The 15,642-nt window shown below is 46.5% G+C and overlaps 1 protein-coding gene across 6 annotated transcripts in view; it reads left to right on the top strand.

Annotated features, from left to right (window-relative positions):
* Positions 1 to 14,827, top strand: part of sema4b (semaphorin 4B) — a 172,004-nt gene extending 157,177 nt beyond the window's left edge. For all 6 annotated transcript variants that reach the window (XM_033050495.1, XM_033050494.1, XM_033050497.1 and 3 more), the window contains 6 exons: positions 1,189 to 1,339; positions 2,410 to 2,620; positions 6,556 to 6,671; positions 7,801 to 7,958; positions 10,038 to 10,129; positions 12,573 to 14,827. In XM_033050495.1, the coding sequence (XP_032906386.1) occupies positions 1,189 to 1,339; positions 2,410 to 2,620; positions 6,556 to 6,671; positions 7,801 to 7,958; positions 10,038 to 10,129; positions 12,573 to 13,375 (1,531 nt within the window). In that variant the 3' untranslated portion in view covers positions 13,376 to 14,827. The remainder of the gene's footprint in view (positions 1 to 1,188; positions 1,340 to 2,409; positions 2,621 to 6,555; positions 6,672 to 7,800; positions 7,959 to 10,037; positions 10,130 to 12,572) is intronic.
* The last annotated feature ends 815 nt before the right edge of the window (positions 14,828 to 15,642 follow it).

The following is a 15,642-nucleotide window of genomic DNA, read 5'->3' as shown; positions in this document are numbered from 1 at the left end:
GATATGTTAAATAAAATCTTGATTCTCAAAATATTATTTTGAACTTTCATTAAGGATGGAACTGGGCAGGGCAGAAATTAAATATTAAAATTTAGGTTCTTTGCACCTTGCAATACTAGTGGCTTTTTTTCCTCAATTTCCATGGGTTTGCTGCAATTTGTCTTCAATATTGTGACTTTTACAAGTCTTTTACTTTTACAAGTTTTGCAAGAATGATCCCAGGAGTGAGTAGGTGAACCTATGATGAGTGTTTGTCGGCACTGGGCCTGTACTCGCTGGAGTTTAGAAGAATGAGGGGGGGGCCTCATTGAAACATACAGAGCAGTGAAAGGCTTGTATAGCGTGGATGTGGAGAGGATGTTTCCACCAGTGGGAGAGTCTAGGACTAGAGGCCACAGCCTCAGAATTAAAGGACGTTCTTTTAGTAAGGGGATGAGGAGAAATTTATTTAGTCAGAGGGTGGTGAATCTGTGGAATTCTTTTCCACAGAGGTTGTGGAGGCCAAGTCAGTGGATATTTTTAAGGCAGAGATAGATAGATTCTTGATTAGAGCGGGTGTCAGAGGTTATGGGGTGAAGGCAGGAGAATGGGGGTTAGGTGGGAGAGATCTTAAGGGGTTGGACAGGCTAGATGCAGGAAGATTGTTCCCGATGTTGGGGAAGTCCAGAACAAGGGGTCACAGTTTAAGGATAAGGGGGAAATCTTTTAGGACCGAGATGAGGAAAACTTTTTTCACACAGAGAGTGGTGAATCTCTGGAATTCTCTCCCGCAGAAGGTAGTTGAGGCCAGTTCATTGGCTATATTTAAGAGGGAGTTAGATGTGGCCCTTGTGGCTAAAGGGATCAGGGGGTATGGAGAGAAGGCAGGTATAGGATGCTGAGTTGGATGATCAGCCATGATCATATTGAATGGCGGTGCAGGCTCGAAGGGCCGAATGGCCTACTCCTGCACCTATTTTCTATGTTTCTATGTTTCTATGATCGATCAGACATGATTGAATGGCGGAGTAGACTTGATGGGCCGAATGGCCTAATTCTACTCCTATTCCTTATATGACCTTATGACTTGATTAGGGGTTTTTATTTAATGCAATAATTTGTAAATACCTTTAGAGCTACATTGTTGTAGGAACTGGAGATGGCAACGCATGCTTGAGCATTGAGCTTATTTGATGTATCTTCTCTCAGGTATAAAGGTGGAGCAGCATCGTCCGCAGTTTGTGCTTTCTCCATGGCTGATGTTGTGAGAGCCTTCTCCGGGAGGTACATGGAGGTGAACAGAGAAACACAACAGTGGTATCCTTACAACCAGAACCCCCCAGAGCCAAGACCTGGCGCAGTAAGTATCATTCAGACCCCCATCCTCGGAGGATCTCTGCAGCTTCTTAATGTCTGCGTGGAAAACGTTCTTGTACTTTGTAACCACCTTGTCTGGTGCTGTCTGTATGGAGTTTGTCCGTTCTCCCCTTGACCTGCGTGGGTTTTCTCTGGGTGCTCCGGTTTCCTCCCAAACTCTAAAGACGTACAGGTTTGTAGGTTAATCGGCTTGGTAAAATTTGTAAATTGTCCCGAGTGTGTGTAAATTGTCCCTAGTATATAGGATAGTATTAGTGTGTGGGGATCGCTGGTTGGCACAGACTTGGTGGGCCAAAGGGCTTGTTTCCACACTGTATCTCTAAACTATAAACTGAACTTTGGTTCCCAGATTGGCGCCACTGTGTGTACTTCTGTACTTTGAGTTCACCTCAACCATTCCTTCTCTCCAGAGATGCTGCCTGTCCAGTGTTTTGTGTCTTCAATCTTCCCTTCCTGACCAAACCCATGTCCACATGTCTGAGGATGTTCCTGATCCAAAAACACACAGTTCCGCCATTCCCCTGTGATATGAATCACGCCTTCACAAGGGGATCGAGGACACGAGCTCGTACAATCCCATACAGGGCACGCTGGAAGTTTTGACAGGTTCATGGCTGGATGAATGGGCTGTTCTTTATTTAAAGGGTCCATTAGTTGCTTGAAGGGTGTGTAGGTAGAAGTGTGTGTGCCGTAACTGGCAGCCTCCTGTCACGTTCCATTGATAGATTCACAGAGTATGAAATCTCTGTGGAGTTGGCTCATGGACTCCTGTTGTCTACTGACTGCAATGGACAAACCAGCACCGTGTAATATCTGATCGCAAACACAAGCGGAGCTTGGGTGCTGTTCATAAGTGATAAGAGCAGAATTAGGCCATTCGTCCCATCAAGTCTACCCTGCCATTCAATGATGGCTGATCTATCTTTCCCTCTCAACCCCATTCTCCTGCCTTCGCCCCATAACCCCTGACAACCATACTAATCAAAGAAATGTTAGCATTAAATGTTAATTAATTAATGTAAGCATGTCTTTTGTTATCTCTCCCTCTCTCAGTGTATCACGGACAGGGCGAGAGCCATGAACATAACCTCTTCGTTCCAAATGCCAGACAAAGTATTGAATTTTGCCAAGGACCATTTTCTGATGGAAGAGAGTATCAAGAGTCATCCCTTGCTGATGAAGAAGCATGTTAAATACACAGAGTTGGCTGTGGACAGGGTCCAGACTATCCGGGGCCAGTATGACGTTCTGTTTGTGGGCACAGGTATGGCCAGATATGCAGACGGCACCTCTACTAACACTCCAGTCGTTTCACAGAGATGACCCTGAAATTAAATGTGAAGGAAGGAACTGGAGACGCTGGTTTACACCGAAGATAAACACCAAATGCTGTCATTGTTAAGGGCCTGTCCCACCTGGCGATTTTTTCGGTGACTGCCGGCATCATTGACTGACGTAACAGGTCACCGAAAAGGTCGCAGCGTGATGACGTATTAACGTTTCCTCAAGTGTCTCAACAATTTTTTTTTGTCGCCACTGGATTGTGAAATGTTCAAAATCTTTCGGCGACCCTGATACATCAGTCAATGACGCCGGCAGTCGCCGAAAATGTCACCAAGTGGGACAGATTCTTTACTCCACCTTTCCTGGAGTAACTCAGCGCGTCAGGCAGCAGCTCTGGAGAGAAGGAATGGGTGACGTTTTAAGGTCAAGACACTTCTTCAGACTGAGAGTCAGGGGAAAGGGAAAGGAGAGATTTAGATGCTGATATAGATCAAGTGAATGAAAGATTTGCAAAAAGCAATGAGGATCAAGGAAAGGTGGAGCCCACAATGGTCCATTGTTGACCGCGGGGGAGGTGATAACGAGTTATACTGACAATTAAACTAGCTCGGTGGGAGAGAGACGGAGAAAGAGGGGATGTAAGGGTTACTCGGAGAAATAACGGCTTGTTTACTGTGGTATTCTGTTGCAAATCGCTTTATGCTTCCTGTCTTGGGAGCAGAAGACTAGCAATACAATGGATGTAACAATTATAATCAGCAACACACACTATTAGAGAATCATTTCATGCTCGATTAGAAAAGTGAAAATTAATTGTTTGTGAAATATATGTAAATGACTTGGATGTAAATGAAAGATAGACACAAAAAACTGGAATAGCAGCAGGTGAGACAGCATCTCTGGAGAAAAGAAATAGGTGACGTTTGGGTCGAGACTCTTCTTCAGATGTAAATTACGGACAGCACGGTGGCGCAGCGGTAGAGTAGCTGCCTCACAGCGCCAGAGACCCGGAGTTGATTCTGACTACGGGTGCTGTCTGTATAGAATTTGTAGTTTCTCCCTGTGACCGCGTGGGTTTTCTCCAGGTGTTCTGGTTTCCTCCCACACTCCAAAGGTGTGCAGGCTTGTAGGTTAATTGGCTTCAGTAAAATTGGAAAATCCTAATTTGTCCCTCGTGTGTAGGATGGTGCTAGTGTACGGGGTGATCGCTGGTCGGCACGGACTCGGTGGGCCGAAGAGCATACAATAGTGGCGTTTAAGAGGCTTTTAGATACGCAGGGAATGGAGGAATATGGATCATTCGGGAGATTAGTTTAATGTGGATGGAATTTGTGGGCCGTAGGGCCTGTACTGTTTTGTGTTCTTTATGAGGCGATCGCTGTTATGCATTGCTTCATCCTTCTGTTTTGGGAGCAGAGAACACTTGATAATGCCCCTGTCCCACTTAGGAAACCTGAACGGAGACCTCTGGAGACTTTGCGCCCCATCCAAGGTTTCCGTGCGGTTCCCGGAGGTTTTTGTCAGTCTCCCTACCTGCTTCCACTACCTGCAACCTCCGGCAACCACCTGCAACCTCCGGGAACCGCACGGAAACCTTGGGTGGGGCACAAAGTCTCCAGAGGTCTCCGTTCAGGTTTCCTAAGTGGGACAGGGGCATAACATTAGATGTGCCATTACAACTCTGCATGTGCTCAGAGGCATGAAGCATTACTAAAGGCTGAATCATCTCATGCCCTATTGGAAAAGTGAAAACCAAGTGATTTCTTTTCAGAGGTAATCAGTGAGAGATCATTTAATTCTGGCACAGGGTCGATAAAGCAGACATGATAACGATGTTTACACCCTGGTGCTTGCTGAAAGCTCAGGAGACATCCGTGTAGATTAGTCACCAATAGGGATATTGGGAAGGACACTCAGACCAGAGATTACTTCACATTAAACTTTAGAAATACAGCGCGGAAACAGGCCCTTCAGCCCACCGTGTCATAAAGTCATAAGTGATAGGAGTAAAATTAGGCCCATGCACAAGCACTGTCCTACACACACTGGGAACTATAGACATTTTACAGAAGCCTGCAAATCTGTGTAAGAAGGAACTGCAGAGGCAGGTTTACATCGAAAATAGACACAAAATGTTGGAGTAACTCAGCGGGACAGGCAGCATCTCTGTAGAGAAGGAATGGGTGACGTTTCGGGTCGGGACCCTTCTTCGGACCTACAAACTTATTTGTTTTTGGAATGTGGGAGATAGTACCTGAGTAGTGTTGGTAGCTGGAAGCACAGAATGGCTCTTGGTCACTGCTGATTGTGTCTAACATTGTCTGTGGAGCAGCTGGACTCAAGAGAACTTGTGTGAAAGCGCTGAGCTCAATCCCCCGCCTGCAGTTCACATTGATTCCACTTTGCCTTTGGCTGACGTTCCACTTTAAATGCAATATTTGCTCAGTAATAAGATTCTGGCTATGGCTCATTAGCAATCAGACAGAACACAGCTATCATGTATTTCGCTTGGGCAGCTTACACCCCAGCGGTATGAATTTTGATTTCTCTAACTTCAAGTGACCCTTGCTTTCCCTCTCTCTCCGTCCCTCCCCCACCCAAGTTCCCCGACTTGTTTCACTGTCCTCCTGATTAAATATTACTGACTGTACACCTCGTTGTCACCTTCCCTTCTGCTAGCAATGATCCAGTCTACATTTTCCTTCAACTGCATCCCCTTTAATTTCTCGTTTTCATGCCTCACCCTTCCATATCTCGGTGTGTGTGTCTCTCTCTCTGTCCCTGACTCACAGTCTGAAGAAGGGTCTCGAACCGAAACCTCGCCCATTCCTTCTCTCCAGGGATGCTGCCTGTCCCGCTGACCGTCGGGTCAGTGCCGACCCCCATCAAACACCAGTTACACTAAAGGACACGAGTGCTGGAGTAACTCAGCGGGACAGGCAGCACCTGTAGTCAGAATCGAACCTGGGTCCCTGGCACTGTAAAGCAGCAACTCAAACGCCACACCACCATGCCGCCCTAAGTTGCTGTGAAAAGGAGTGGAGGGAATGGTATCAGAAACGCTGGTTTAATCCCCATGGGTGATAAGCACTTCCTTTGTTACGTTTCATCACAAAGTCTCTGTTCAAATGAGCACAAAATAACTAGCAGATGCACAAAGCGACACTTTGTGTGGCTCAGCGGTAGAGTTGCTGCCTCACAGCGCCAGAGACCCGAGTTTGATCCTGACTACAGGTGCTGTCCAGACGGAGTTTGTACGTTCTCCCCGTGACCTTGTGGGTTTCCTTCGGGACGTGCGGGTTTGTAGGTTAATTGGCCTCTGTAAATTGCCCCTAGTGTGATTAGAGTGTGTGAGGGACTAGGGAACGGGCGATCGCTGGTCGGCGCGGACTCGGTGGGTGAAGGGGCCTGTTTCAACGCTGTATCTCTAATCCAATCTAAAATAAACAAAAAAAATATCTGATTTGTTTTCATCCATAATCATACTACGGACTTCACCCCATGTTAAACGCTGGATGCTGAAACCAAGTGAAAAATATTAATGCCTCATTCTCTTTACAGAAGAGAGCAGTCCCTTAGACCACTGTCTGCACAAATTATGGACTAAATGACGACTTTTAATAAAATCCTGCCTTTCAAGGCTAGTAATTCAATAATTTGTCACGTGGTTAAAAATGCTGAACAGGTGAAAATAATTTAATGTTTCAAGATGGCTTTTTAAGATCGCTCGTGGGAGTTATGTCCGCAGATGTTGTCAAATGCACACCGGCACGTGACATCTTAATAACAAGTGCCCATTGCATAGAATTAAGATGAAATATATTTAAATCGGGTGAAAATATTGCCTCTGGATCTTCTTTATAGTTTTGCACTTAAAATATTTACGGTGATATTATTTCTTGTTTACTTTGACAGATACTGGGATATTGCACAAAGCTATAAACGTGAATGATAAGGTGCACATTATAGAGGAGATTACTTTGTTTGCCGAACCACAGCCAGTGCAGAACCTGATTCTGGATTCAAAACAGGTAGAGGTTTTATTAAAGATGTCTCTTTGATTTCCACGAGGAGAATAATTAAACGATGTTGCATCTCGGGCAACATAGTAATGAATGCCGCGACACTGCCCGTTCTGTGAAAAGCTACTTGATCTCAACGTTCTCCCCCCACTAACAATCACGGTAAAATTACATAGAAACATAGAAAATAGGTGCAGGAGTAGGCCATTCGGCCCTTCGAGCCTGCACCGCCATTCAATATGATCATGGCTGATCATCCAACTCAGTATCCTGTACCTGCCTTCTCTCCATACCCCCTGATCCCTTTAGCCACAAGGGCCACATCTAACTCCCTCCTAAATATAGCCAATGAACTGGCCTCAACTACCTTCTGTGGCAGAGAATTCCACAGATTCACCACTCTCTGTGTGTGAAAAAAAATGTTTTTCTCATCTCGGTCCTAAAAGATTTCCCCCTTATCCTTAAACTGTGACCCCTTGTTCTGGACTTCCCCAACATCGGGAACAATCTTCCTGCATCTAGCCCGTCCAACCCTTTACAAAGCTCTTCCACCAGGAGCCGTGGCTTAATAAACAGGAGTGGGGATGAGCAGTGGGGAGTGTGGCGCAGCGGTAGAGTTGCTGCCTCACAGCGCCAGAGACCCGGGTTCGACCCTGACTACGGGTGCTGTCTGTGCGGAGTTTGCCCATTCTCCCCGTGACCTGCGTGGGTTTTTACCGGTTTCCTCGCATAATTCTCTATTCTCTCTGCTATCACTCTACGATATTATGAATGATCATGAGCTCGGTTCCCTAGTCTTTGTTTGGGATGCAAGCCGAGGGTCTCCTGCCCAGAGTAGGGGAATCGAGAACCAGAGGACAGAGGTTTAAGGTGAGCATGGATAGATTTAATAGTAACCCGAGGGGTAACTTTTTCATGGAAAGGGTGTTAGGTGTATAGAACGAGCTGCCAGCTGAGGTAGTTGAGGCAACTTTTAAGTAACATTTGGACAGGTACATGGATAGGACGGGTTCAGAGGGATATGGGCCAAACGCAGGCAAGTGGAACTAGTGTCGATGGGCGGTGTGGGCAAGATGGGCCGAAGGGCTGGTTTCCGTGCTGTATCACTCTATGACTGCATGTTATTGTCACTCCACAGGGCATGTTATATGCGAGTTCGTACTCTGGAGTGGTGCAGCTGTCTGTCTCCAATTGCAGCGTCTACCACAGCTGTGGGGAGTGTATTCTGGCCCGGGACCCTCACTGTGCCTGGGACAGGAACAAATGCAGAGACATACGGGGACTGCCCATAGACCCGTAAGTAGCTCCACCACAAACCATCCCAATCTCTGACGTTCAGATGGACGTTGAGAAGGTCATAAGATATTGGCGCAGAATTAGGCCATTCGGCCCATCAAGTCTATCATTGTAACATGATACTGTACTCTGGACTCTCCACATTTCCTAATGTCTGAAATTTATGACTGTATATGTTTAACACAGATTGACTGCATTGTGCAATGAATGCCTGGATTAGTGGGGTTCAGCGACAAGGAGTTCAGAAGTTCTATGAGTAGAATGAGGCCATTCGGCCCATCAAGTCTACTCCACCATTCAATCATGGCTGATTTATCTCTCCCTACAAACCCTATTCTCCTGCCTTCTCTCCATAACCCCTGACATCTGTACTAAGCAAGAATCTATCAAGCGCTTCCGAAAAAATATCCATTGACTTGGCCTCCACAGCTGTCTGTGGCCAAGAATTCCACAGATTCACCACCGTTGGTCATGATATTGACTGGAAAACAAGGTGGAATATGCTGGTGGATGCCAAACAGTGGAAAATGGATCGGTAAAATCGGAATCTAAAACATATTTCAATTTCAAAACCAATTTGGAAAATTCTAAATTCTTATTTTCTGTACTCAGTCCAAATAAAGTTACTTTAAGTGTAGGAAGGAACTGCAGATGCTGGTTTACACCAAAAAAAGACACAAAATGCTGGAGTAACTCAGCGGGTCAGGCAGCATCTCTGTAGAAAAAGAGTAGATGATGTTTCGGGTCGAGACCCTTCAGATGGCCATCAATAAACTATTTAAACAAGCGCAAAATGAGGTCAGTTAGAGATTAATTGCTGCCTAATTAATTAACAGCAGTCTGATGAAGGGTACCAGAGAAAAGGTATGCATTACTTTGAGAAACGTCTTGAGGAGCTGAAGATATCCCATGACTCTGGACTCAGAATAACTGCGGCAGCTGATCTTCCTACACAATTGGATTTTCTGACCTCCGGAAACCTGCAGACTCCATCTGTTCTGTATATACTTTCTGCTGGTGCAATTAATCTCAAACTGACCTCATTCTATGCTTGTGTAAAGAGCCCATTGATGGTGCGGTGTTGGATAGCTAAGACATAACTCTGCCACTGAAGGCAGTGGAGGCCAATTCACTGGATGTTTTCAAGAGAGAGTTAGATTTGGCTCTTAGGCCTAATGGAATTACGAGATATGGAGAAAAAGCCAGAACGGGGTACTGATTTTGGATGATCAGCCATGATCATATTGAATGGCTCGAAGGGCCGAATGGCCGACTCCTGCACCTATTTTCTATGTTTCTAATTAGAAATATTGAATCACTCAAAGGGCATCTTGAAGAATAACTCTTTCACTCAGAGGGTGGTAGGTGTATGGAACGAGCTGCCAGAGGAGGTAGTCGAGGCAGGCACTATCACAACATTTAAAAGACATTTGGACAGGTACATGGATAGGAAAAGTTTAGAGGGATGTGGGCCAAACGCAGGCAGCTGTTTATCCATGCACTGATGTAAGTGGGTTAAATGGTTAAGTTGCTCCTTCTTTAAGCTATTTCTTAAAACCTGTTTGTCATTGTTCAATGCATAGTCACTCCACACTGATCTCTGACGTCTCAAACTCAAACGTCCTTTGATTGTACTTCCAGTCCTGCTGTCAATGAAAGCTAAATTCCCCTTCCTCATGTTCAAAACCCTCCACGTTCTTGCTCCTGTATGCTTCTGAACGGCATGGTGGCGCAGCGGTAGAGTTGCTGCCTCACAGCGCCAGAGACCCGGGTGCAATACTGACTACGGGCGCTGTTTATATGGGGTTTGTACGTTCACCCCGTGACCACGTGGGTTCTCTCCGGGTGCTCTGGTTTCCTCCCACACTCCAAAGACGTGTGGGTTTGTGAGTTAATTGGTTTCGATAACATTGTAAATGATATGCTAGCGTGTGTAGGATAGTGTCAGTGTGCGGGGATCGCTGGTTGGTGCGGACTCTGTGGGCCAAAGGGCCTAATTCTGCACTGTATCTCTAAAGCCTAGTCTAAGTCTCTGCCCCATCCCTAATGTCGTTCTTACGCAGAATGTTTTGTTCATAGGCTTTGGAAACAGGACATTGAGAACGGGAGGCCAGGCCAACACTGCCGACAGCTGTCTGATTCACTGGGCCCCAGGACCAGACGGCCACACCGTAAGTTCTCCTCCCACTTCAGCTCCGGATGGTCTGTTGGAAGGAACTGCAGATGCTGGTTTAAACTGAAGAGAATGCTGAAGTAACTCAGCGGGACCGGCAGCATCTCTAGAGAGAAGGAATGGGTGACATTTCGGGTCGAGACCCTTCTTCAGACCAGAAGAAGGGTCAGCAGTCTGAAGAAGGGTCTTGACCCAAAACGTCCCGCTGAGTTACTCCGGCGTTTTGTGTTGATCTGATGGTTATTTATGTTTGGTCATGTCGTCTTGCAACTGTTTTAACGACTGCATGCTCAGCACAATGATGAGTTGGCACCCCAGCGGTATGAACATTGATTTTGTTTCATTTCAAGTAATTCCTGCATTCTCCCCTCTCTCCTCTCCCCCCCCCTCCCACCGCCCACGAGTCATCCTACCAGTTCCACTACTACTGTATCCCTTTTGTCATCACACCTTCCTTCCCCATCAACAATGGGCCATTGTGGGCTCCACCCTTCCTGATTGTGCTTCTGTGACATCTTCTGGTCCACTAGTCGATGAATGTTAATATCCTCATCCTCAAATCCCTCCGTGTCATTGCTCCAGCCCACCACTGAGCAGCAAAGTGGCGCTGCGGTAGAGTTGCTGCTTTAGGGCGCCAGAGACCTGGGTTCGATCCTGACTACGGGTGCTGTCTGTACGGAGTTTGCACGTTCTCGTGACCTGCGTGGGTTTTCTCCGGGTGCTCCGGTTTCCTCACCCGATCCAAAGACTTGCAGGTTTGTAGATTAATTGGCCTCTGGAGTTTGTCCCCAGTGTGTAGGATAGAACAGGTGATCACTGGTCGGCGTGGATTCGCTGGGCCAAAGGACCCGTTTCCACGATGTAACTCTAAACTAAACTTCCACACTATAATACTCCAGGATCTCCCTGCTGCTCCAACATGGACCTCTCTTTACACCTTTCTTTGACTTTTTCTTCATCAGTCATTGATATAGTTTCAGCTCTTTAGCCCCTGATTGAAGAATTCCTCTGCCCCTCTTTTCCTTCCACTAATTTGTCTTAGCTTTTGGTCTCGTGCAGAGGTCATTTATTGCCTAGTAATGCTTCTGTGAGGTGCAATGACCATCTTGAAATGACTCTCTGCCATTGTCCATGTACACTGGGTGGCAAAAGGCGTACCGCCCACAGCTATACTCGTGCATACTTTGTGACTCTGTCAGAGCCCTTTATGTGGCCACTCTTTGCATACCTTGTGTACGCAAAACAAAGAATATCACCGTGACTTGTCACATGTGACAAAGTGTTCATTCATTCTTTCATTCATTCATTCATTCATTCATTCATTCATTCATTCATTCATTCATTCATTCATAAAGTATTCATTTAGTAATGTGTGAAATAAAGGCAATTTGTTGTTTTCATCTTCAAGTACACTATTTTATTTTTGTGCAACTGTACATATCCAGCAAAAAAGATTTGTTGTAAGATCAGCATTGCTTTGAGTTATAGAGCCTTTTCTTTACTTATTCTATATCGAGCGGTGAAAAGTGTAAATTCCATGTTCATGCCCACATCAGATCTCTGCCAGAAAGGTCTCATGGGAATGAAGTAAATAGGGTTTGAAGACACAGTTTAGAATATTCTTTGTACTGAACCACACGTCAGTGGGTTTAATGCTAGGTACCAAATTATTGATGAATCTCTGAAGCGGTTTCCCAACCTGAAACATTGCCTATTCATTCCCTGCTCAGATGCTGCTTGACCCACTGAGTTGCTCCAAGATCTCAAGATCTGCAGTCATCATTTCCCCGTTACCAATAGGACCATAAGACTACATAGGAGGGGAATTAGGCCATTCAGCCCATCCAATCTAGTTACCGTTCCATCATGGCTGATCTATCACAACCCCATTCTCCTGCCTTCTACCCATAACCTTTGACACCCTTACTAATCAAATGCCTATCAACCTCCACTTTAAAAATATCCATTCACTTGGGTATTGAAATTGACCCATTCCCCAGATTCACCACCCTCTGGCTACAGAAATTCCTCCTCATCTCCTTTCTAAAGGTCTGTCCTTTTATTCTGTGCCCTCTGGTCCTAGACTCTCCCACTAGTGGGAACATCTCCACATCCACTCTATCCAGGTCTTTCACCATTCGGTATGTTTCAATGAGATCCCCCCCCCCCCCCCCCCCCCCCCCCCCATCCTTCTAAACTCCAGCGAGTCGAGGCCCAGTGCCTTCAAATGCTCATCATACGTTAACCGTTAATGTTGAGGTGACGATTTAATAATTTAAGGGGCATTTCATGGCTGTGTTGCAAACAAATAGACCTCACAGTTGGCACTTTTGAGGTGCATTAAATGGAGAGAATATTGAACTGTTTATAAGCCCCTCTGCGCCTACGCTGGTGGCAAGAGCGTGATGATGTATCTTTAATTCCGTGTCTCTTGCTGACAGGACCCATTGCCTGTGTGATGGTCACCGTGCCAGCCAACAAGTTTAAGGTGTTGCCGTGCAGTGTGCAGTCGAACTTTGCCGTGAGGAGTTGGGTCCACAACGGAGTAGCGGCCGACACGGCCTCGCTGGTGCTGCCGGACGGCGGGATTATCGCCACTGCGGAGCCACTGGGAGTATTCGAGTGCTGGGCCACCGAACAAGACTTCAGGCTGCTGGTCGCCAACTACTGCGTGAGCTGGGATCTCTCGGCCGAAACCACCACCTTGCGCACGTCGAGGAAGTCCATTGCGGTTTTGGGCCGAGGCTCCGGGCTGCAGGACAACGGGATCGTGATCAACCCACTCAGCAGCGAGAGCCGCTTTTCCCAACACACCAACGGCAAGAGCTACTGGACGGAGTTTGTGACCGTGAGCGTGGTCTTTGCGCTGACCGTCGCCATCGCCTCTCTGGTCTTCTTGTACCGTAACAAGGACAGGATGAAGTCGCTGATCAAGGATGGCGAGTGTTCCAACGTGCCGCAGAAGAAGCCCAGGATGATCGAGACCCAACACGAAAGCCTCCCGTTAAACGGAAACCCGGTGCAGGTGGCGGCCTCTGACCACCACAAAGGTTATCAGAGCCTGAATGACAAACACATCTGCAGCACACCAGTGCTGGTAAACACAGTTGGTGCCAAGGACCCTGGCTACACCCAGACCCCAAACAACCAAACCAACCAAAAAAACCTGTACGTGGAGATATCGACACACTGCCTGCAGCCGCGAGTGAGAATCGGGCCTGAGATCAAAGACTCGGTGGTGTGAGGTATCACAGACCAGGCTGAGGTAACACACATGCCAACGTAGCCTTGGGAAAAGGGACCAACCGCAGAGAATTGGAAAGCACAAGGCTCGGCAGCTTGAACGACAGAAACATTTGTACTGTGCCATTTAGTCTACCCCTTCAGTATGCTAACCACAAGCATGGATGGTTACTAATGTCAAGGTCATGCTTCAGTGAACGTGTGTGTCTGTTGTCACTGGCCAAACTGCATGGAGCAGCACAAGAGTCACAACCTTCCCCAACGGGCTCAAGGGCCACCATCACTTTGGCTTTTCTTTGTGTATTTTTTGGTGGGGTGGAGAGTAATTGCAAGACTCGTGAAAGTGGACATTAAGCAATGCCCTGTGCCAAATGAACTGGAGCAGGTATTCAGAGGTCACACCAGGAGTTGGTGGAAGTGGCTAGACTACCTGTATTGATTGTACGAGACATAACCAAACATCGCTTGTAGCATTAAGTCATTTCACTGCAGTTATTGGGGACTGTATGGACTGTCTCAACCAGTATCCTCTGACAATATTGCCAAATGTAGGAAATCTACGCAAAATCCACTTTTATGTGACGTGGACAGACTGATGACTCGCTGCCAATGAGCTCCTTCATCATGTAGCGGACAGAACCACAGTACATTTCTCGTGTTCAAGTAACAATTGTAACATATCTTTGCAGGCGGGGGAGAAATTTGTCAAAAAGATAAGGCTGCGATTTCAAGAGAAAGGTCACTCGAAAATTGTATGGGTGATTTATTTCTAGTTTGACAGGACTTTTTGTATGTATGTGGTTGAGAAAGAAACAAAGTTAGAAGGACTAGTTATTATGTGGTATGTTCTTGCATTTGTCGACAATGACAACAGCAGGCTGGGTGCTCGTGTACTTGGCTAAATACGCTCCAGTATTTGGACAGATTGTCCATGGGTCAAGCGATGTGTAGTGTCCATATACCGGATAGAATGGTCACATGGTTGATAATTGACAAACATGCATGAGAACAAGTTGGCGTCTTAGTTAGGTCAGTAAAATTATAATGGGTCACGGTTATGAAATAATTACAATGGATCACAAAACCGAAGAATTTCAATCTGCAGCCGTAGAAAGACAAATGTGACGATGTGTCCTTGGACGGAGGATACATTGGGAAGTTCCGTGGCTTCATTGGGAAGCGAGCGGCAGTCTGCATCTTTATAGGGCCTTGAATGTACTGATGTGTCCTTAAACATTTCATAAATGGTGAAGCCGGGCAGCGGAGAGCGAAGTGACGATCGCAGACTTGGTTAACGAGGCACCCGAGCCAATGTGAACTGTCAACATGACACTACTCCCCGAGAAGGGGTGGAACGGCGGTGCAACAGTAGAGTTGTGTAGGAAGGAATTGCAGATGCTGGTTTACACCGAAGATAGACTCAAAGTGCTGGAGTAACTCAGGGGGACAGGCAGCTTCTCTGGAGAGAAGGAATGGGTGAAGTTTCGGGTCGAGACCCCTTCTTAAGACCCACCGGGTCCACGCCGACCAGTGATCCCCACACATTAACACAATTTTGTTAAATTTACCAAGCCAATTTACCTACAAACCTGTGCATCTTTGGAGTGTGGGAGGAAACCGAAGATCTCGGGGAAACCCCACGCAGTTCACGGGGAGAACGTACAAACAATGTACAGACAGCACCCGTAGTTAGGATAGAACCCGGGTCTCAGGCTCTGTAACGGTTGTGAGGCAACTCTACAGCCGTGAAATTTACGTGCAAAACTAAAACAGGAGCATTTAGGTCCAATATCAAGGCCGATGTCGTTAAATGCACGATGAGAAAGCCCAATGGCTTTACATTGCCTTTTCGAACAAGCCTTGCGTGGGATTGCAGCTTGCGTTACTCAGCAGCTTGGAATATCAATGATAAGTCATAGAGCACAAGAACAAGCCCCTTGGCCCACTGACGATCAAACACAGGTATATTTTATTCTCCCCAACGTCAAATATTCTTCAAAATACCACTCGCACTGCACGCACGTACAAGGGACAACTTACAGTGGCCGTTTAACCTACCTGCTCATATGTGTTTGGCTTGTGGGGAGAAACCAGAGGAAAACCCACCAGTCACACACTGTTCCTTGCTCGGTACATGTGACAATAAACTTCACTAAGCTAAACTACACTAAACTCCACACAACACCAAAGCTGTTGGGCACTGCCCCTTCCTGATAGTTATTTTAAGGTAAACTATTTCTGTCAGGGAGGTATGTACAAGTCATCTGG

Source organism: Amblyraja radiata, chromosome 34, assembly GCF_010909765.2.
Source record: "Amblyraja radiata isolate CabotCenter1 chromosome 34, sAmbRad1.1.pri, whole genome shotgun sequence".
Taxonomy (NCBI): domain Eukaryota; kingdom Metazoa; phylum Chordata; class Chondrichthyes; order Rajiformes; family Rajidae; genus Amblyraja; species Amblyraja radiata.
This window is presented reverse-complemented; position numbering and strand designations above follow the sequence as displayed.